Source organism: Cladophialophora yegresii (assembly GCF_000585515.1).
Source record: "Cladophialophora yegresii CBS 114405 chromosome Unknown aczIN-supercont1.3, whole genome shotgun sequence".
Taxonomy (NCBI): domain Eukaryota; kingdom Fungi; phylum Ascomycota; class Eurotiomycetes; order Chaetothyriales; family Herpotrichiellaceae; genus Cladophialophora; species Cladophialophora yegresii.
Genome location: NW_006913047.1, coordinates 208,702 through 231,065, shown reverse-complemented (window position 1 = coordinate 231,065; position 22,364 = coordinate 208,702). Strand labels below are relative to the sequence as shown.

The window sequence follows — 22,364 nt, the reverse complement described above, 5'->3', positions numbered from 1 at the left end:
TGCAAGGCTGAGCCTTCTCCAACTCCAAGTTCCATGGAAGCTTGCGGGCTCGGAGAAATGCTTCGATGCAATCATTCACCACGGACATTCACGTTTCTTGCACTTGACAACGGCAGTAGATCGTCCAAAGTTACACTCATCTTCGACGCCTTGATAAGCCCTGAGGAAACAATCGACTTGTCAGCAGCGACAAGACCATCTCCGCGCATTCCTTTTCCTCCGTCGCCGCCGCATCTACCATGAGCTGGGGCCTCCCCTCCTGGCTTGGAGGCTCTTCCAACCCTTCCTTACCAGAGTCCTCAAACCAACCACCTCGATCCAAAGACGGGGGCTACGTCGCGCCAGACCGCACCTCCCGAGAACACTGCTACGAGTCCCGCGACGCATTCTTCCAATGCCTAGACCGGAATGATATCCTCGATGCGGTCAAGGAGGATGAGAAGAGCAGGAAGCTTTGTCCCGCAGAGGTGGTTGCTTACGAGCGGGATTGTGCAAGGAGCTGGGTAAGCTGGCTTTCATGGTCGCGAACGAGACCACAAGTACGGGACTGACGTCGTGTGCCGCACAGATCAAATACTTCAAGGAGAAGCGAGTGATGGATTACAAGCGTGATCGCACGTTACAGCAGATAGCCAAGGAGGATGCTGCATCGGCGGCGAAGGCCAAGGCGGAGAGAGGAGGGAAGTCCTGGTTCGGGTGAGGGTAAAGACACACGAACTCAGGACAGTGGCAAGGGGCTCCGATGATCACCAAAGTGAGGCTCGTGGGTCGAGGCATGAGCTCGCGCCTTGTATAATGAGACTGTGGTGTCTTAAAAAGGTTTGCATAGCGTGGCACTGTATCAGGTGGGAGCTCGATTTGGGCCTATGATGATGGCATTGCACAAGCTGCGCTTTCTTGAATTGAACATCTTCACTTCTACTTCTGGGAGGGCTCCGGGTACACTTCTACCGACTCTGTGAGGCGCCAGGGACCTTTCCGGCCTGGAGGCAGTTCTTCTTACCGACCAAGCAGGCCTACGACACTTCCAACCATTACAGCAGCCTCGCGTTCCCAGTTCTCGACAGTTTCTTCTCCCTTGGACGCTGCGCTGGCTCTCGCGTCTCCTAGTGTCACCGTCCGAGGGAGTCTTGAGCCTCGCAGGACGCACTCTCGGATCTCAGCCCGTACCATGTCACGCTGACTGCGGAGCGTGCGTGCTGAAATGCCCCCTCGGTTGAGGATCTCCTGGACCCGGGTGGACAACGAAGAGGCCAGCGACCGCCAGAAGTAGGAGGGCAAGGATGCTGTGTCCAGAGCATTGAGCAGAATGGCAAGGAAATTTTCCGTAGGCTGTTTGGTGGTGGGGCTGGTGTCATCTTCATCCGAGGTGTCGTCGTCGGTCGTGAGGGTGTCAATATTGGCGGGCACTTCGGACGCCACCATGGGATGCTCGGGCGCCATTATACTCCGCAATAGTGCTTCTAAGGCCACGACATTCTGGCATCTTGCGCTAGTCTCAAGTAGGGCTCTGTCGAGGGTCGGCAGTTGTCCCAGTGCACGCCCTATCGACGCTGAACTCGAAGTGATGGCAGTCTGCAGATAACCCTGCAGCGCACGTATCAGATATTCCGGCTCAAAGTCTTTCCTGCTTATCTTCTGTCCATCTATTCGTGGCGCTGGGGAGAGGAGGTAGAGTATATGCGCTGCGCTGGTGAATCGGGCTCGGCTGTCTTCCACCTCTCGATATGTAGGCGCAGAGGTTGTGGAAGCTCCCCCCAGTGCTGGGGACAATGTGTTCATTGAAAACTCTCTCACAACTCGTCGAGCGAAATCCGAAATCCTTGCCTCCCCGTCCTCGAATACCCTTCCCCGCAAAGTCCTCACAAGGTTGATACGACCCAGTTGTTCGCCTTCGCCGCTCATGATATTGCGAAAAGAAAGAATTGAGATGCTCGCGCGGACGAGCACGCCATGGTCTTCCTTGCCGACACGCGTGCCTCCGAGGCCAGATTCACTGATCAGGACCTCGAATTGTCGGGCCAAGTTGAGAACGCGCTGTACAGCTCTGCCGAGCCTGAGGACTTCCCAGCTCCGTTGGGCGATGGTTTGGGCCTCGACGGCCTTCTGGTGGCGCACAAGGACCTCCTTCTCCAATCGTTCGTAGCTCGCATTTAGTCGTGCCCGTTCTTCTTCGACTTTGGATAGGATCCGTTGGGCCGCAGCATTTTGCGTCGATGTGTAAGTCAGAATATCAAGTGCTGAGCGCGAGGTGAGGGTATGGATGTGCGAGTCGATCTCTTGCAGGTCGAACAGAACACGCGACAGCGGTGTGCTGAGATCTATCGCTGGGTCGGATGAGTTGTTGGTTGCAAGAACAAGGCTGTTGGCGTGTGCATAGGGCGAAAAGTCGTCGGAGATGAGAGAGTCAATGTCAATGTAGGATGAGGTTGTCGCGGTGCTCCTCGCTTCCACCAGACCGGCCGTAGCCATGATGGGCAGTGAGATAATATGAGCTCGTAGAGGGGTCTCTCCACCGTTGTTACCAAACTACCTAGTAGTAGTCCACCAGGGTGTAATTGATATTTCCCAGAAGTCGGATTGTCAGAAATCCCATGAGGCTAACAAGTATTATTTCAGAAAAAGATTGTCGAATTGTTATTCTAATTTCGCAAAATCGAAGCTTTGATTACACCCGGGAGTGCTCGATACGTCCATGTTTCAGCGCAATAGCGTTAGTAGGTGATGGAGGGGCAGCTGTAGGTACCTAAGAGCAGATGTTGGACGAAATCGCATGTACACAATTGAAGGATGATCGATGTTCCGACGAGGCTGAAGTTACTCCGACGGCTTCGATTTGTTGGCCGCTTTGGAGTTAGGTGTGAGGTTAAAGAGGTGCTTCTTACGGAGGATGCCACGGTGCCTTGCTACCGGCAGAGGGGAGTATCGTGCCCAGTACTCTCGAAACAACATTCTACCTAGAGAGTACAGGAGGATAAGGGCAATCGAGGTGCAGCATGTCTGCGCCGAGCAGAGATGAATGCATGTTGGACGGTGACACTCCAAATTACTCCGTAGTTGGATTCGCTTTGTCACATGCAATTGTTGCTATCTTAGCTCCTGGCATCTTTGAGGCGGTAGTTGATCAAAAAACTGCTGGAAAAAGCAAACACGAATCCAAAATGGATGGATAACATGTACATCAAGACTTTAGACCGTGTCATCTGATACTTAGACTAGAAATGTCAGAGGAGGAGAGAACGTGATTGGCACAGCTGCTGGACTCGGGAGTGTACCTGAAGATAATGTGCCTGTTCCTGGATGGAGCGAACATTTAAATGCGGCTTCTGGGCTGTCCACGACGAGGCGACAGTCTCGGCAGCACGAATTGTGTACCTGACCCGGTTGGATCCTGGGATTTGGCTAAGACTGGAGGCATGAGCTGATTGGAACTGTCAGAGAACCCGAGACACCCGGAGCACCAGTCGAGGGGCGGGATGTATGCGGTCAGCGGAGGAGGAGAAAGAGAAGGATGGCTGTCAGAAAGGCGCCCGAGTCTTGGGTGTTCAGCGAGAAATGAGCCGGCATGGCAGACGTGCCGCATCTTAGGCTCTTGAACGCGCAAACAAGGTGAGTCAGGCGAGGACATATACGAAGCGGAGTGTCAGACTGATGACAGGCACCTATTTAACAGGCTCGGCTTTCGTTGGACTGTATGGCGAACAGCCGATTCACTCGTGCAATCAAGAAGCAGAGTGTGAGTGGGATGACAGGGAAGTCAAGCGTAAGGTGGTGAACAGCGGTCGTCGTGGTCGTCCCACGAGTTCATGGCCACAAAGGCAGTGTGCAGCTCCATCCCGATGAATGTTGGGTCCAGTCTGCCGCTGGAAAAGAGCGACGACGAGTCAAAGGTGTGGAGGAAGAGGCCTTTTAAGAGTTGCGTCGTGCATTTGAGTGGCCGCTTTGCTGATCTCGCAGGGATGCCCACGAGGCTAATGCTGCACATCAACCGCAGGCGCAGGTCTCGCTGAAGGAAGCCCGAGAGGCCTGGTGGGCTGTGCCTTGAATGTTCTCCAGCCATCAGCCTTGCCCCGCCAATCACTCGTTGCCCCTCGCATCATTCATCCTCTGGTAGCCGCTCCGCTTGCCAGGCGTGCCAGCGACAGGCACCTCAAGGACCGGGAGAAACGATTTAGTCGTCTTTTGGTCCGTTGATTTGCCCCTTCCTTGCCTTGAGGCTGCATGTTTGGGTGTTCGTGTTCGCCCATTTCGCGCTTGAACACCTAGAGCGTGCATAGCGACAGCAGCCATCGGCTCATCAACCACCCAGACGTCGCTCCATACTGCTGCGAGGCATCTACAACTGAAGCATCGCACATGCATTGTCAGTCACTGCGCTCATCCTCCCCTCTGCCTCTCTTGATCCCTCTTCATGGTCGCGGTTCGCCCTCCAATATCTGTCAGAACAGCCGCTGACTAAATCGAGGACATCCTCACTCGTCTCCAAGACTCATCCCACCTTGAACGCACCGTATCCCCACTGACCGCTCAACACGGGCACCCCCTAGGCTCGTCATCTGCCACCGGCCTGGAGCTAGTCCAGGCTCCACCATGCACACCAGGGGCACGTCTTGCCGCCAACAATAACTCTCCTCCCACTTCGACTACCCTTCCGAGTCTTTGCGTCCACGATCAAACGCCTCAAGATCTTGCCCTTCTTCGTCGCGAGTCGTCGACATTGCCTTGTCCGATCTTTCTAGCTGTTTCTCACTATCCGTTTCTGTCCTTCGTCATCCCCTGGTCTTGTCGATCGTATGGAGCATCGGCTTGCGCAACCGTAACCTTCTGAACCCCTTGCGCGGAAACCCTAGTTCTTATCACCGTGCTCCAGCCCCTCCGAGAGCGTCCGTTGACGTCGCCACCCATTCGACCCTTTCGCTGCTGGATCTTCCGTCTTCTTTCAGCCTGTCGCCCTATCCTCCTCGTCGGCGTGCCCATTACGAGACAAAACATAGCGCAGTCTCACCGTCGACAGAGCCGCTCCGGATGTGTCATTACTGCGTGGCGTAAAGCCGCACCCGGTCAAGTGCCTAGAGGTCGCACTAATCCTGCTTCACTTCAGGCCCCACGATGGCCGCCATTTCCAGCCTTGTCCTAAGCGACAACATACCGTCCAAGGACAGAATGGAGGAGATTGATTCTCCTACAACACCTCGAGCCGGTAGATACGGGTCGTCATCGACAAATGGACCCAACATGGCAGTGATCGATAGTGCCATTCCATCCCAGGAAAGCCCCTCTACGAATTCCCAGCCGTCGAGTCTAGGCGGGCAGAGTGGCAACGGAGCCCATCATCATGCCGAGGAAAGAAGAGATAGTGAAGAGGCGATATCTTCCAACATGGATATGGACGAGGATGACGAGGGTGCACCAGGCTCGGACAACGACGACGAGTCGGGCGAGGCAGACCCTGCCTCGAGAAAGAAGAAAGGCCAGAGGTTTTTCTGCACGGGCTACCCGCCCTGCAACCTCAGCTTTACTCGGAGCGAGCACTTGGCTCGCCATATAAGGAAACATACAGGCGAACGTCCGTTTCAATGCCACTGCAACAGGAGGTTCTCGCGGCTGGATAATCTGCGTCAACATGCTCAGACTGTACATGTCAACGAGGAGATCCCGACCGACTCCCTTGCCGCTACCGGGACCCGATTCCAACGTCAAATCCGCACCGATCGTGTCAGACCAACGGGTCGGCCGCGAACAGGCACGGGTGGGAGCACTGGTGGACACAGCCGGGGGCATAGCCGAAATCTCTCGGCTTCAAGTATTGGGTCAACATCCTCCAACTACAGCGTGGTAACAGAGGCAAAGAGACGACCGCCGCCTCTACTGATGGCCAACGACAACGCGAGTAGGCCGAGTCTGGGCATCGAACCACCGCATACTCCACCTGCTCAGTATCGCGGATACAATCCATCCTCTCCCAGTGGTCTGAGCACGCCTACCTCAGCCAACTTCTCCGCCACTCCAGGAAGTCCTGGGTTCTTATCCTCCATGGCTTCACCTGTTTCGAGCAACGCGCGTCTGGGTGGCTTCTTCGGTTCAAGGCCCCAGGCCCGTCGCCTGTCGGTACCTTCTGGTCCTCACCCCTATCAAAATCCATATCCTGCGGGCTATGGTGTCGGATATATGAATCAGATGGGTCCACCAAGTTCTCATGCGTCCTCAAATTCCAGCGTTTTTGCTAGCCCTACCTCAGCATCATTTCCAAGTGGCGCTGGCCAGCAAATACCACCGGGGGAAGACTGGCGCAGACGAACATGGCACGCCTCCACTTATCCCGCTGGCAATTACAATTACGGACGCCCCGCTACAAGCGGGCTAACATATTCGCAGACGCCGGATGCCCCTCAACCAGCACATGCGCAACACGCAACCGCAGCAGCGGCACAAGCTCCTCGGCTCCCGGGCATCGAGAGTTTCGATCATGTACAGCATCGCTCGTATACGCCTCCTCGCCGCCAGCCCAGTCCCATGCAGATTGACCCCAGTCTATCTTCCGCGCCTCCCGGCACGGATCCTCGTATGCGTCAGGGACATGTGTCCTGGGACGGCCCACGTCCCAGCCAATACCCCGAACTCGACGACCGAACGCAGGCTGTAGGTTCCTGGGGGCAGCAAACCCTAAATGAGATCCAAAGTGTAGGCATGCGGTATAATGAGCCGGCCAGGCACGCCGACATGGGACCACCGGCATCAATGATGACTGTACAACCACATCAGCAGCACATGGCACCTGAAGCACACGATGGACACTCGTTGGGCAAGAGAACGAAGAGGCAAGCGTGGTACGGAGGACCCACGCCGGCTCGGACGTCCCCCGAAGACTCCAGCAGTAGCGATGGTGTTCCTACACCTGGCATGACGGCAGTTGAAGTACATCCCATGATCATGCCAAGCAGTGGCTATATGGAACCGCAGCATGGCCACCTGCCCCCTGACACGCATCAAAATGTGAGTGACCGTCTAAAATTCGTGCTCGCTTGTCCGGAAGCGAAAGTAACCTTGTTGCAGGCGTGCCTCGCTCCGGCTCCATTTATCGAACCCGGCCAACACCACCACCCGATGTCCTTTGGCGGCCGTGGCGGCCATGGTGGGGAAATGAATCGACTCGAAGCCCTGGTAGCCGTGGCTACCAGCGGGGAGAATAGCGCTCGATGAGTGGGCGCCTCTACTAGACATTTGATGACGACCTCTTGACAGGTATTACGAGACGGAACCCCCGGACGGGGCGGCTTTCGAATCCATCATGACGACCCAAGTGGTGGCATATTTCGAGACGCAGCTCTTCTGATTACCAAGTTCTGACGGCCTGCATTGAGAGATACCCCTAACGACCGTTCCTCTTATGACACTTTTTGTCTGATGCATTGATGGCTTGTTGACGAATGCATGCACTTGGGCCACGACGTCTTGCTTCTGATGCCTATGGCGAACAGCGTTGAGCGTTTAGCGGTGGTATTCTGGGCCCATTACGAAATCGGAATACCCACAAGTAATTCATGATCATGTCGTTTATATACGAAGGGGCTGGCGTTCGGATCTCGCTTTGGATGATGCTTTCGGGGCTCAATCAAGAAATTCGCTCCTCAACATCCATGATCCACGCACCTTATCTTGTTTTTTACGGGTTGAAAAGAGACAAGAGCCCCGTTGCCTGGTGTTGATGTTCTCACCTCATGTTGCTCGAGTAGCCAGGACCAGCTGAATGAAGATTAATTACTCTCTTTTCCCAAGCTTTCTTGTCTGGTTTGTAGTGGTATAGCTCGACCACTCCTCCGCTATGCGACGTGCGGCAGCTCTTGCGCACCCTGTCTGCTCCGTCGTAGACTCATAACCACTTGGTTGCAGTGATTCCCTGCTGGAGGTATCGCTTAATTAGCCGCGGCTCAAGGGCAAAATTTGCCAAGGCCCCTTTCCCTCCGAGAACTACAGAGTTCAGAGCACAGAGCACTGCATTGCCACAATAACCGTGTACGTTCATACGTCCATCTCGATATGGCAGCACATGGCGCATGCTTCTAGATTTGAAGAGGCAAATACATAGCATGTGCAGCTGACCCAGACTGGTGGTGATGATGTGACTGAAACCCAGTCACACCGCTTTGGCGCGCCGCTGACAACCACGACGCGTCTCGAATTCAGGAACACAGCAGTCGTCTCCAAACATATCGGGGATAAAAAACACACACCAGAGACCGGAGCCCTGTCGAATCTAAGTGGTGTCACTAAATTTCCGACGCGAGAGCGAAGGCAGTAGATACCCGAGTCTATTTGGAAGGAGATACTGGGTCAGCCTTGCGGCTGAGGGCTTTGTAACCGGGCTGGGGATGGGATCTGGCAGGTACCCGGCCGATAGCAAACATTTTGAAGTTGGCGCTTGCAAGGCCTCAACGTGCTCATCAGAGGTCGGATCTGATCGAGAGCTTGACCTTGCTAGCTGCGAACGACGGCTGTGATCAGTTGAAGCTTTGGCGAGAAGTGTTTGCATTACACACAGCATGCAGCTCTGCGAGATGTGAGTGTTTCATGTCCCTCCTCAACATCCACGCCCACGTGGCGAACTCCCGACCCTGCCTGAGAAAGGCGACAGACTAAGGCTGAACAGGGCAGAAATAGTCAGGACGTTACCGTTACCATCGGCGAATAGCAGATATGTGCACTGCATGTGTACTAACCCGATGACAGGCTTCCAGAAAGGTGAATTAATTGCGTGTGGGCCCGGTAGAGAATGATATCGAGCTTGCAGTGGCAATGAGGCTATGACAGAATGGAGCTGTCTGGCAACGACGAAGCTCCGAGAGTGCATTCCCTGCTGCCAGCAACCTTTTGCTACGGCAGGAACTCGCAGGTGAGAAGGTCGTCAAATTGTCCTTTGCGATGCGCAATTTGTCGTCCTTACCGACACCTGGGCTCAACCTCTTCCCAACTTCACCTTCACTTGGGTCATTGACAATCAAGTGACTGACTTTGGAGCCTTCTCTCTACGTCTCTCGCAGTCTTTAAAGCTCGCTTGATCCTCTCACTCTTGTCTTCCACTTTTGTCACACTCATTTTCCCTTATTGTCAGCCATCCACCATCACCTCTGACTCTCGCCGTCATCTGATCATTCCCTCTTTCTTCGAACACATCAGACACCGTCCATCAAACCACTGGCCAGGTCACTCACACTCCTTCTCACCCACGGTCATTGCCACCATGAGACTTTTCGATTCAGCCCTCCTTCTGGGAGCGGTTTCTGGACTGTGCCAAGCTGGTGTGTTGGGTATCAGACAAGCGTAAGCAAAAATCTCCGGATCTCGGCATAACATGGCTGTCACTGATCTCTGTGCAGGCCGGCTCAAACATGCTCTCCAGTAACCATGTGGAACCATGTCACAATCTACAAAACCGTCACGAATGTCCCTCCCACAGTCACCATCCTTCTGGAAGATCCAGATGTAGTTGCGAGCAGCTGGGCCGCAGTTGACACAGCGCAAGTCAGCCAGGAGGTTGTTGAGGCCCCGGTCTCAAACAAGCCGATCGGAACACAGACCTTTGTCGATTCCGTTCGAGTGTCTGGCTTTGAAGCTACAGAGATGTCCAACACCCCCGGTGCGTCGGTGTTCTACATGTCAAAGTCTGTCACTAGCTCGATGGAAGCGTCGATTGTTGCAAAAGTCACAACTGTCACCGTCTCTCCACTCCAACTCTCCACATCACAACACCAACAGGACATCCAAGTCAATACGACCACAAGTACTGCCGCAGATAGCAATGTCCACGGCGCCTTCACCAGTCCTTATGGCGGCTGGAACGGCAGTGCTTCAGCTGGCTCTTCACTCATTGGACCGGCCACTGCAAACAATGGCTCGGATCCGATTGGCACTGGCGCTTATCCAGGGACGCTGCCTTTCATGTCGGGGACAGACGTGCAGGCTACACTCACACAGTCTCAATGGACTTCTACAGTGACAGAGATCGCCACGGTCTATGCTACCGTGCCAGTTGAATCAGACTACGGCTACAATACCGCTGCTGAAGACCATGGCACTGTCACCTCTGATGTCGGCGACCTCCAGAAGAGACAAACTTGTGTGTGGATCTCTGCTACTATTGGTGGTCAAGAGGTGGGGTGGTGCAACAACTGGGCTGGTGGTTCAACATATACTTTCACTTCTTGGGAAACAACCAGTAAGTCCGTCCCGGACAGTCCCCCAGCGTTCCCTTGCTGACATGTCGAAGCCACGCCTAGTTTCATCCCTGGTATCGGTACTATGACTCATTCAAGCACCTCGGCTGGTACTGCAGCTACAGGCGGAGTGACCATTCAGACATCAGTGCCTCTGTCGAGCAACCCACCACCAGCTCCGACAGCCACCAGTTGTGGTGAAGTCGGGCCCTTCCAGATCGGAGTAAGTGACGGTCTCCAGACAGAAGGGAATTAGCTGACCGTGAATAGTTCGACGACCTTATTCCAAATACAAGCGATGACAGCTTTCTTGGAACGCCCATGATCCAGAATCCTTATAACTTCTTGAACTGGGGTGATGGGTGGGGATACGTACCTCCACCGAGCGACCCTTTCCCTCCGCGGTCTGGTGATCGCCTCGCGCAGTGGGATCCAACCCTCAACAACACCGTGCTAGGCTCTCCGAATGCTGGTAGCATTCCGCCAGGGTCAATTGGCGCGTGGTCCCGCAACAGTAAACACTACTGGTTCTCTGCCGATTCGGCCTATGTTGGATGTGACAACGGATCGAGAAATCTGAGCGAGGTCTGCGATTTTGTTGCCACGTCTTACCGATGGAACAATGCTACCCAGTCGGAGGTTGTCGTGGCCACTCAACATTTCCACATTCCTCCATGCCCGGACCTCGTCAACTGTCAGCTCACTATGATCGAATTCAACGACCTGTTTTACAAGATGTCCACACTACAGTTCTATGCCAATGTCCAAGGCCAGCTCAGTAAGTTCTGGGTGGACAGCATCAACATGAACTGGTACGACAATAGCTGTGAAGCTGGCCTGGCTCGTATCTCGCGTCAGTTCTAGAGCTGAGCGATGTCACTGCCACGGCTGGGTATGGCTGGCTCATAGTGGCATGGAACAGAGCTAGGGTATGTCTCCATTGTTCTCACAGAGATGCATGGAGATGCTTGGAGTATCTTGAGCTCGGAGGTGAACATGATTCGATGACACATGGGACTCGCAACAGTCCTGATACGAGATTGAAGTAGCATAAAACCAGCACACGGGAGTTTCAAGGAGAGCTTTTGTAATGAAGTGGTCGAGGCAGTCAGAGAGATCGAATCAGATTATTACCTCGACGATGAGACAAACTGAGGACTGAGTTTGGGAGTATCACTTTTTTCTCAATTGGACTTGTGCCACCCCGTTCCGAATGCCAGATGTACCATCATGGCAAGTGTCTCTGTAGTTGTCGGTGTAGCAAGACTTGACAGCATCTCTCTCCTCGTCACACACTTCTCCATGGCGATACTGTATCACCCACTGATTCCCGCGTTTCTGCAGTTCTAAAGGCATTCGAAGCAGGTGCCCTGGTCTTGACTCTTGAGCATCCGAGACTTGCCGATGGAGGGTTCACGAGCGACTGAGTTCGGTATCCTCCCAGGGGTCTCACTCAGGGTTGGCTACGGCGTGCGCCCACCTCGACTGTCCTCGTGTCTACCGTCCAAGTTGCTACTTCCCTAATTGAGGGTTGCGTTGCGCCCGTGGTGGGTGTGGTGGCGGGATGATGGAGGCTATACATGTACCGTGGTTGAGCTGCCTTTCTAGACCTAGGTCGGGAAGTGAACTGTGATGTGGAGGTGATGATGTTGATATTTCTAGCTCTACACAGCCGTCGCCATGGTCGTTGTGGAGATTCAGCCAGGAATACCAGTGAAGAAAAGAGTCGGCAATGCTCTCGACAGTCCCGGAGTCGACAATCAGGGTGGACAGTCAGGGTGAAAGATCGAGTTCTGCCCAATCACGAGAAGCCCTTGTTGCACCTTGAATATCGTCCGGCAAGGCTTCCTGCAAGATCGAACCATCGTGCGCTGGTTGGTTGGCACAAGGCTGCGAGGCTGCGAGGCTGCGAGGCTGCGTTATCCCGTCCTTAGCTCTGCGGTCGAGGCTCCGATCTTGTCCAGCCACGTGTACACAGTAGAGCCCAGATGTCGGCAGAGAACAGCGGGTCTTTGGCAGAGAGTCCGTGTACACCTGGAATAGCTCTTCTGTGGAAACTTTGCCACCCAGCCGGCTGTCGGAAGAGCGAATTGCACACGTTGCAATGGTCCAGTAAGATGGCGTTCGCAATGAGTCTTGCGCGGGTGAACGCCTTCGACAAACAGCATGCAGTGTCATGTCACCAGGATCACACAACAGCTTCCAGGTATATCTTAGTCTTGGAAATCCATCCGAATCTTGTTGTCTTGCAGACCATTTGACAGAGGGCCAAGGCTGGGTAGTCTCCATCTTTTGGCGCCGAAACCGTATCGATCGCTGGACAACACCAAGGGAACAATCCAGTTTTCCGCGAACACGGAGGAAACGAGTGGAATAGAGGCTTCGGACAGTGTCACCGCGTAATGTGTTATATCGACCTTCAACACTATCTCCATTGCAAGCATACCGACGCCCAATTCCGTTCGTGCTGGAACCCTGCCACAGGTCGAATAGGATTGGAAACTGGCGATCACAACGTTTCCCGTGCCGAAATCCACTCGTACGACAGACTCTGCGGGGCATGCTACTGCGATGCCGTAGAGAGAGCAAGCGAAAAAACCGGCAAGGTTATATCCGATTCCTGGATAGAATGGCGGACTCCCAATCAGCTTACTGTTCATATCGAGTTCAAGGACAGCGGTGAGGTTTTGGAGGCGAGTCGAGACGCTGGGAAGAAACGACCATTCCTCTTGAACCATGACCACGGTGGCAGGGTTATAGCTTGCATGTTCGAAGGCGGCATTGACCGGGCGCAAGCCTTGCGCAAGCCGAGAGCGGCATTTCGCCATAGACCAACGCATATTGGAAGGGCCGGCCAGCCAGTCCCGGAGGAGCTACAGGAGCCTCGGTTCGTCTCTGCTGGAGATGCGTACGACGCCGACTACGTCAATGATGAGTGTGACCCCACCACGAACGTCAGGGAGATTCTTCTGTACTTCCCAGCTTGCAAACACTTCAACAGTCTGTGGTGTGAGGAGATGTATGTGCAAGATGGTGATGTCCTGGCTCGCTGCGGGTGTGACGAATTCGATGAGAAGCTAGCGAGGAAGCAGTATGCCGAAAGTGCAGATCTGTGCTTGCTGTGTCGTAATGTATGGAGGCCGGGGGATCGAGCTTTGCTCCGAGAGATGGTCAGAAAGATCACTGACGAACGGGCACTCGCGCTGTGGCCATTCAGTCAACGGCGCCCACACAGGGAAGTAAGGTGATGGCGCTGTGGTGTCGGGAAGTGCCAGACCAAGGCCGAAGCATACACACTATTGATCTCCTCAAGACAGCCATGTTGAATTGTGCAATCCGATCGGCATGGCAAAGATGTTCCTGCCCTCAGTCCTTTTCCTTTGCCTTTCCGCCTACATTTTCCGGCAATCTCCCTTGTGCCCGTAGCTTCCTCTTCTCGCCAACGTCCCAGTTGTGCACTCTCGCAATCGCAACCTCCAATGTCGTGATCTGAACCCTCAGAAACTCTAGGTCCTCGTCACAGGCAGTCAGGCTCTCCTTGGCTTTGTCCCACTTGGCTTGCAGGAGCTCTTCAGCTTCGTCGAGAGGGTAGGCGACCATGACATTCGCCCCGAGCCAGAGGTATACTTCATCGACCTGCGCTGGCTTGATGATGGCTTTGGCATACAGAGTGTCCTGGAGGGAGAATGTTGTCTCAAGCTCGTCGCTGCCGGGCCTTTTCTCCCCAAGAAGATCGTCATCTTCGTCGAGACTCAGCTCCTCGACGCCGTCCTTTTCCTTCTTTTCAGCGAGGTCTTTCCGCTTCTTCTTCAGAAACTTGACAACCTGCAATGTCCTCTTCATCTCGGGCAATTTCTCTTTCAGTCCGATCGCTCTCCGCTCCAGGTTTTGTTGCATGAATGTGTATTTGGAGACCATCTCCTGGAATCTTTGAAGGGTCGGCTCGACATCTTCGATTGACTTGACGTAGTCGGTCACATTGGACATGAAGGGGAACGTGGGTATACCTCGGGGGTTGGTGGTTGCAGTGTCCATTGTTGCGGATGGTCCAGATGCAATCCGTATACGTTGATGGTAGCAGCAGGGTGTGGGATATGAGTTCGTGTTAAGAGCGGCGTGAGCGCCACTCGACAGCCTCCAGTGAGAGATCTACCTGTAGACAATGTTCAAAGTGTGATTGTGTGGATTTCGTTCAATGTCGAGGGGGAGTTCAACGTGAACGTCGCGGACTATCTGTTTCTCCGGCCCCACAAGGCTGCGATCGTGAGGCTGCAACGATGACCGCGTTATCTTCCATCACCCCCACCGTACTTGCGCTGCATTACCAGTTCCAAATGCAGGACTATTAGACTCTCCTAGCGAGCTGCTGCTTCAGCAACTCAAGCTGAGCAGGGTCGCGTCCGTCCTGTAGGCCGCACTCGACTTCTTCAACCAGGCCAGCCTCCTGGCCAAAAATCCACTCCCGTAATGGGTATGGAAGGTTCGACCAAAGGACGATTTCTCAGAAACAGCACATCCTCAACGACAATGCCCTCCAATATCTCTTTCGCTGTCGCTCCCTTTTCTGGTCGGGAGAATGGCAAGTAAGCCATCGACTCGGACCCCGGTTTTGCGCCTTCGAGGAATGCACCGTTCTTGGCTGCGGGATCGTTTTTGATTATCGTCGCTTAATCCACTCGTCGGCGTACTTGAGACCGCCACATCCTTGTATTCCTGTCAGCAAAGTCTCCCTGATGGTGCAGATCAAAGACGCGTCATCTCCAACCCCCCAAAGACACTGACCTGTATGATGAATCGCTCTCAACTCCCGTATCTCGGTTGCAATCTCGAGACCCGCAAGCGTCCTCACAACGTCGTCGCTGGCAGTCCTCCGGCCTCCGTTTTGGATGACGAAGACCTCATTCTCGTCCAGCTGGAAGAAATGGTCTGGACTACACCGCGCGTCGCAGCAGGTGATGATCCCCACGCGCGATCGGGCGCCACCAGGCGCTATGTTCTCTAGCTTGAAGGAATATCGAGCGTAGTCCTCGTTCTTGGACTTGAAGTCGTAAGGCACAAAGGCCAGCATCTGAGCTTGGCCGAAGCCGCTAACCATGATGGTGGGCGGCGGAGGCTGGATTGCAAGGGGTTCAAGCAGGCCGATCTGGTAGGAGGCGCGGTGACAACTGATCTGATCAAGAGATCGATGTACTCAAGCTGAAGACTGACATATGTGCCTTCATCCAAGTCGGACCGCTCATTCTCCGCAGCCACAGTGCTCCTCTCCATTGTACAGACCCAGGCGCGGCGGGGAGGTCAAGACCGCCTGGACCGTTCGAAAGTCGTTCGTGCATCTGAGGATAAGCTCGCAACCCTTCGCGGCAAAGGAGTTTGATTGCTTAAGTCCTATTTCCTCGTCACATCATCACCCACTACCGCAACCGTCTTCTTGAGCACCCAGTGAGACTCGGATATGCCCCTGGCAGGCAGCGCACCTATGACCGTCAGGACGATACGTACCGGCGATTTTTCTCGGCAGTCGAGCGAAAAGGCTCGATGTAAGCGGACCTAGCGGTATTTCGGAGAGCCATTGGGCTGCTTTGAAAACCGGAGTTGAGAATACCGTGGTACGATGCGAGGCGGTCATTCAGAAGAAGACTGTTGGCCGGTTCCTTCAAGACAAAATGGTGCCCTGTTCTCTACAGTTGCTGAGGAGAAGAAACGTGGTATTGAACTCGTGGCAGTGGCTGAGTCAAGCCAACGGTCGAATTTCCTGCCACGCCAAGTGCAACCCTCAAATAGACCTCGACCTCACCATAGTTTTCGTTTGGTCAAAGATATCCTTTACCCGGAATATCTGTACTATTTCTCGTTAGATGTACGGCTGTGGGACCAGTGGAGAGCTCCCTGCTGACTGACACCTTTCGCAAAATGAAGTAGATGTCAATGCCGATATGTCGAGACAGATCTACGAGTATCTTTTTCTCGGGAGACAGTCACATGCGAGGTTATTACCGGCGGTATTATCATCTGAATGGACTGCGGCGCCGCTGCTCTGCATGTTTGCAAGGTCTTCAGGGAGGTGACATACAGCTTTGTATATCTCGTCCGAAAAATCGGATAATCCATTTCAACTTAGTCGGAGAGCGGACACTGCATCTAGTCAACAATCTTGCCCCTGAAAACATGAAACCAAAGCTTGCCGTCTCTTCGTACCGATACATCGAGGTCCGACCTCTCGGAGTGTTCTCCTAGATGTATCCTGTCTCTCAAAGGAACGGGAAAAGAATCGGTCCAGATCATTAAAGGAATGGTGCTAGAAGTTTCTGTACTGTTCCTGGTGGGAACGATATCTCGGCCATATCTGACAGGTGTTGACGTTAAATGCTCGAGGCCAGCTTCAGTAGAGAATCTTCACCGAGAAAGACCTTGAACGGCCAGTACTTAGAGGATGACGATGCTTCCGGTCTGCTCCTACACTGCACACGTCGCCGGATGGACATCCAAGTCGCACTTCTGCGCCCGGAAAATGAGTAGATTGTTTACCTTGCTATACCGTTCTACCAAAGACACTCAGGCAACAGACCTCTCGGACGAGGTTCCGGCCCTTTCCAAAGTACGTACCGTTTCCATCGTTCAACGCATGCCGTGTGTTGCGGGCACAAAGTCGACATGATCGCAACATGACCTGAGACAAGCTTCAGGGTTCACGTCATATGGTTGCCGATATGTAGATGCCAATCGGTAAATCGGACTGAATCTTTCATAATGAAAGATCACTCTCTCTCTCTCAGCTTGTTCTCCTACAAGCATGTCGGCTCCTGTTAAGCAAAGACGCACATTGCGTCAGAGTACGGCACGTCGAATACACCTGACATTCATTACGGACTCGCGGAGTTCGCGCAGAGGAATCAAAAGTCCCACACGAAAGGAATGTCTCATGGTCCAATTTCGCACAACGGATGAAAGAAAGAGTACGGAATATTATGGTGAAAATCTCAATCATCATTCACTCTTCCACACAACACAGTTTGTGGCATGACTACGGGACAAGACAACACTTTTCTTACTCCCTCTTCAGAGAATGAACCGTTTTGCTCGCGAGAGCCTCACATGTCTGGTACCAGTAATGTCCACAAGGTCCAACCACCAGCCAGTTTGAATAGTGTTCTCAGCACTCGTAAGTCTTCATGGTGTATCGTTACACGTAGCTGGAGCCCACTCCATATCTCCTTGTGCGGTAGCAGTAGCCGCAATCCATTGCGCCCCCAAAAAGCCCAAAGCATGTCATTAGAGTACACATTGTTTGTTACAATGTCAAACAAGATGTTCCAGTCTGCCGGCATCCTTCATCTCAGCTTCTGCTGAGTTTCCCATCGCTGACGGCTCTTGTTCATTTCGTCGGCGTCAAACGCTGGCATCTCTAGAGAAGCTGTTTCAAGGAGAGAGCGCGTACTGTTGCTCTCGGAGAGAGCTGTGTTGGAACGTATTCTTCGTATGCTCAACTTGCTCTTCAGGGCACGATCCTTACCAGGTGCGGTGGCAGGTGGTCCCGAGTCTTCAATGATCGACATCATGTTCATGACCATATCTGTAGGAATCGCCGTTGGCGTGCGAGGACATTGATCGTCCTTTACGTTGTTCCGACTCTTGATCTTTCTCAATTCACGAGCAATTCGCTCGAGGGTTGATCCAGAAGACTTGTGCGTCACCGTGGTGTTGTCCTTCGGCGGAGGCAATGGCTTCTCCAAGAGATTCTTGTCCTGGGAGACTTGGCGGCTGTGGCTCCGGCTCCCATTGCTGAAGCTGCTGCTAGTGCTTGGTCTGGTCGTGTGGCTTCTTTGGCTGTGAGTCGACTTGTTGCTCTGAGCCGAATTGCGGTTGGACGATTTGCCGGACCCGAAAGAAATAGCCGAGTCAACTTTGCGCCGACCTTCTTCCTCATGATCGATGGAGCTGAATGACGCAGCGGTCGGCGACCGAGCTTGACCAGTAATGTCATAGCACTCTTCAATGACACTGTTGGCTAGGCTAATATACTTGTCCAAGGAGTCCCTCAAGGTGACCCAGCCACTTGCATCTTCCTTTCTCTTGGCGTGATTCATCAGGTAGGTCAAGACCGACGGTCCCGTCTTCTCGACCGCTGTGATGTACTTGAAGAATTGGGTGCGCTGCTGAGTCAAAACCTGAGGAGTCAGCTGCGCCGTTGGCTGCACAAAGTGACCGGCATTCATGTTGATGGGAGGATAGAGGGTGTTGAGCATGGCAAGACAATTCCCTTTGTCGAACGGGATCAGCGACAACTCGTTGATGAGCGTCCAGCGTCGCAGCCCTAGATAGACTTGGGTGTAGAGCGCTTCAACTTTGCGCTCCCTCTCTTCGATATCCATGACCCAACGGAGAACACCTGGGTACTTCTGTGCCAGTTTACTGCGGTGACCGATGTCTTCTTGCTCGATGCCAAGCTTATCCAAAGCTGCCACCACCTCTCGCCGGCGCCGAACTTCCAAGTCCTTGAGGTAGTCCATCGCAGTCAGCGCTTGGGGAAAGTCGACTTGGTCGAGTTCGCGCGGAAAGCATCGTCGAACGAAGCTTGTAATAAAGCTGGGGGGTAAGGAAGCTGGTTGAGAGGGGATTTGCGATATGTGCTGCACGAGAGTCGCCTTCAACTGAGCAGCTGCAGTCGTGGTGGTCATGTTCTGCTGCTCCTCAACGGCCGCAGCAGGCGGTCGGGGAAAAGCATTTCCAGGGACTGACCTCGGCGAGGGAAGAGGTGTACACTGTTGATGTTGAGTCGTGGCGTTGAGAGTGTACATGGTCCTCAGAGGTATCTCATAGGTGTTGGGGTAGGTCAATAGATGCTCTAGTACCCATGGATAAGCGGCACCTCGTTTATCTTCTTCCTCGATGGTCGACATATTGGCCAAGTCCGTGCGAGGAGGCTGACAAGGGTTTTCGAGCGAGGCTCCGACCTGAGTCGCGGAGAGCTACACGTGTGCGAGTAATGGTATAACAACTGAAGCGAGACGGTCGTGGAGATGAAGGCGAAATTTCCCCAGTGTCCAGGGCTTCGAGATCCTTCTCTTGAGGTTGGCGCCGATGTGTCTGTACTACCTGCTCCTGGGCCAGTTGCTTACAACATGCGAGATTTGTCAAGGAGCGAGTGCTGTGAGATGGTGAAGAATCGGACGCGAATTCAGGGACTTGAGACGCGAAAGTCGTGCACCGTGCGACGTCCCAAGCCGGGAAGTATCGTGAGAGTTTGCCCAGGTGAGTTTGCCCAAATCAATAACAAAAAGTTGACAGGTCAGGATTGATTGAAGGCTAAAACGGCGGTCCCCTAGGAATTGTGAAATGAAGGCTGCTCGAAGGGAGAGATCGACAATCGATAGAGGCTAATGAGGGACAAATGGCACCGTTCAGAGTGTCTGTGTATGATTGATGGTACACAGAGAGTGTGCAAGTGAGTGAGAGGTTGGCGTGGTCCAGCGGATCGGCCCTGCTTTGTCCACTCGATGTGGTGTTTTGGTGTTGCTGAGACCGATCTCCGGGGTATGCAAAAGAGTGAGTCTTCGTGGCTCGAGACTCGAATCTTGGTTCTTGAGTGTCGAGAAGAACCTGCAGCAGGGACTTTGGGTCAGTGAAGTAGCCAGCAGACGCTAACCACGGGAACTGTGAAAATGCGAGATGCTGGTGTTGTGGAGACGTTCCGGATGGTGACTGGGCCGGATTTGACTGCTGCGGCAGGGGTTAGGCATGGGCCTGCCGCTAACACAGCAAGGGTGTTTATCCTCTCGGCTTAGCTTATAGGTGCCCGACAGCACCAATAGCTCTGCCTTCTCCCGGGCGACTTGCACTGCTTTTGGTTTTCTGGGCAAGTTATTGCACCGTGATGGGAAAGTGAAATGACTCGAATCTCTTCTCAACCACAACCAGAGATTTGGGACACGTCGATATGGTCCGGTTACGAGTACTCGTACTGGCCATGAGCATCTCGAGACCCGTGTCTCGCAGCACAAGACTCATCGCTCAGCAGCAAACGCGTCGTGCTGGGTTTGCTCCCTTTTCCATCCCGTGTCTTCCGTTCAATGCCTTATCTGATGTCAAACCTCTCGTTCCCCATTGCGCGCAGAATCTCGGGTTGACCTGCCGTGTGGCTTTCTCTTTACGGTTATCAGTCTGGCCGCGTTCATGACAGTTCGAATCTGATACAAGTTGCCCTTGGCAGGTTCTCACATTTCACGTCAAGTTCGGTTCTCACATTTCACGTCAAGTTCGGGCTGTCTTCTTCGTCTTAGCTGGGTCTATCCTGACTGTCACCATCTTCTGGAGGCAAGCTCTGCCCAGTACTTAGGTCCTCTTCCAGTTTCCTGTGTACTGATTACTGTAGAGGTTCTGGCCGTTGGAATGTTCAAGCCAGTGAAGCCCTAGAGACTCGCTCCGCCCTCCCCGTCGAAGCACGAGCCGCAATATTGGTTCGCTAACACGCGACTCGTAGCCTAAGGCCCCTTTCCACGCTGCCATCCACTCGGATTCAGGCTCAATTTTCGGCTCTAGCCTCACCCAGCCTTAGCCTTCACAAAATCCAACGGTCCTGTGAAGCACGAACGGAATCAGCCCCATCACTTTCATCATCTCTCCACTGGCACCGTTGAATGCTACCTGACTAGGCTAGAACGAGTCTACTCAACACAGAGCTGTTTGCTCACACAGAACTGCTGGGCACTCATGTGGGATGATGCCCTCACTGCCGCGTGTACCAGCACTTCCTGAACCCTTCTTCGTTCATCGTGACCAGGGATCTTTTCACCCTCGTGGTGGCTGTGATGCACTCGTGCCCCGTCACTTCCAGTAAGGCACCAACCAGCCACAACTGGGCTTCTCAATATTGCGTAACACAGTAGACGAAGATGGCTGAGGAGCTGAGGTATCGAGCGTGAAAATCTGTCCCCTGATTCACCTGACGATGACGTCCAAGTGGCTGTCTGGTCGCATTATTGAGGGGCACCAGCTTCCAGTCCCTTGAGAGGAGCGTCCCACGCAGGATTTTCACCAAAGAGTCAGTGTCAGTACTGTGCTCGCAACTCGTCTTGGCTAAAGTCCTTCCACGCTTGCAAGGGGCCTCAACGTTCCTGCGCCGCACTATCCTGGACTCGGTTTCGCACGGAAGTCCCTACCCTGGTCCCGGCTGCCTGAAAGCATCCTCCAAGACGTGCAATAAATGCAGGGGTAACAGGCACCCAACAGGCAAATCGCAACCCTGCGCGTAACAATATCGCCGAGAGGCCCGCCGCCCGACTGCCGCGGCGCACTATTTGCAGACTACGGAGTACGTTGGCGTGTTGTGTACTCCGTATTCTGGGAAGGTGGGCTACCTGGTACTGTGGTCAAGTTCTTTGAAGTCTCAAGGCTCACAGATGCTTCAGTAGCCGAGGGCACCCAGGACGACTCTCGACAGGACTGCAACTCTACCGGCACGGAATACCTGCTTCGCTATGTCTGGCCCGAATCCTACGGACACATGACTTAGACTTCCTGTGGTTTCGAGACCGTCTCAAGTTCAGTGACGTCTGCAGGAGCCTGGCTGCAACACTCCCGCCACAAGCGAGCAATCTTCTTATCATTTTCATCACGCAGCTGGCATTCTGAAAACGGCGGGAATCAGAGAAGTTATCCTTGTGGGCAACATGATTCAAAAGATAACCTGAAGAACCCGGGGGGTCACCGGCCGAGGGGGTACGAGTTACTTGAGGAACCTCGAAAATTCCAAGAAACTGGTGGAACAGGCGAGATTCCGAGGCTTGTGGCTTGTGACTGGGCGTCATCTGTTCAGTCTTGTGCTACTCGCGGCTGGATATCTCCCACACAACGCGGCACGCTGCTCACGGCCTGTACAGCTCTCCGCTTGCTTGACCCGAGAGCACTCGTAATAATATTGTGTACTCGTACTGATAGCTGAGGATGCCGAACGACCGTTGTCCTTCGCCCCGGAAGCGAGACGATCAGAACGTTTGCACCTTAGCGGCCGTTTTACACCCTGCTATTGATGAACTATGATCAACTGGAATTATGGGTACGAGGTACTGTTGTCCCGGCCGCACGGTGCTGCTACCCAAACCCTAGCAGGGGATGAGAGTTCGCAGGATCCCGGAGACCAGGCTAATCCGTTGCCAA

General features: G+C 53.7%; 7 protein-coding genes across 7 annotated transcripts; 3 read left to right on the top strand and 4 right to left on the bottom strand.

Annotated features, from left to right (window-relative positions):
• Window positions 1-239: 239 nt before the first annotated feature.
• On the top strand, window positions 240-700 carry A1O7_03786 (uncharacterized protein; the record flags this gene model as incomplete). Its single annotated transcript, XM_007757803.1, has 2 exons — window positions 240-503; window positions 569-700. 2 exons carry the CDS (start codon window positions 240-242, stop codon window positions 698-700), a joined length of 396 nt encoding a protein of 131 aa, XP_007755993.1.
• Window positions 701-999: 299 nt separating this feature from the next.
• A1O7_03785 (uncharacterized protein) lies at window positions 1,000-2,472 on the bottom strand (the record flags this gene model as incomplete). The annotated part of the gene is made up of 1 exon (XM_007757802.1): window positions 1,000-2,472. The coding sequence occupies one exon, from the start codon at window positions 2,470-2,472 to the stop codon at window positions 1,000-1,002; it is 1,473 nt and encodes a 490-aa protein (XP_007755992.1).
• A 2,637-nt stretch (window positions 2,473-5,109) lies between these two features.
• On the top strand, window positions 5,110-7,200 carry A1O7_03784 (uncharacterized protein; the record flags this gene model as incomplete). The annotated part of the gene is made up of 1 exon (XM_007757801.1): window positions 5,110-7,200. One exon carries the CDS (start codon window positions 5,110-5,112, stop codon window positions 7,198-7,200), a length of 2,091 nt encoding a protein of 696 aa, XP_007755991.1.
• A 2,202-nt stretch (window positions 7,201-9,402) lies between these two features.
• On the top strand, window positions 9,403-11,075 carry A1O7_03783 (uncharacterized protein; the record flags this gene model as incomplete). Its single annotated transcript, XM_007757800.1, has 3 exons — window positions 9,403-10,213; window positions 10,265-10,434; window positions 10,482-11,075. 3 exons carry the CDS (start codon window positions 9,403-9,405, stop codon window positions 11,073-11,075), a joined length of 1,575 nt encoding a protein of 524 aa, XP_007755990.1.
• Window positions 11,076-13,577: 2,502 nt separating this feature from the next.
• A1O7_03782 (uncharacterized protein) lies at window positions 13,578-14,246 on the bottom strand (the record flags this gene model as incomplete). Its single annotated transcript, XM_007757799.1, has 1 exon — window positions 13,578-14,246. One exon carries the CDS (start codon window positions 14,244-14,246, stop codon window positions 13,578-13,580), a length of 669 nt encoding a protein of 222 aa, XP_007755989.1.
• Window positions 14,247-14,868: 622 nt separating this feature from the next.
• A1O7_03781 (uncharacterized protein) lies at window positions 14,869-15,306 on the bottom strand (the record flags this gene model as incomplete). Its single annotated transcript, XM_007757798.1, has 2 exons — window positions 14,869-14,915; window positions 14,994-15,306. The coding sequence occupies 2 exons, from the start codon at window positions 15,304-15,306 to the stop codon at window positions 14,869-14,871; spliced, it is 360 nt and encodes a 119-aa protein (XP_007755988.1).
• Window positions 15,307-17,539: 2,233 nt separating this feature from the next.
• Window positions 17,540-19,108, bottom strand: A1O7_03780 (uncharacterized protein; the record flags this gene model as incomplete). Its single annotated transcript, XM_007757797.1, has 1 exon — window positions 17,540-19,108. The coding sequence occupies one exon, from the start codon at window positions 19,106-19,108 to the stop codon at window positions 17,540-17,542; it is 1,569 nt and encodes a 522-aa protein (XP_007755987.1).
• Between the last annotated feature and the right edge of the window lie 3,256 nt (window positions 19,109-22,364).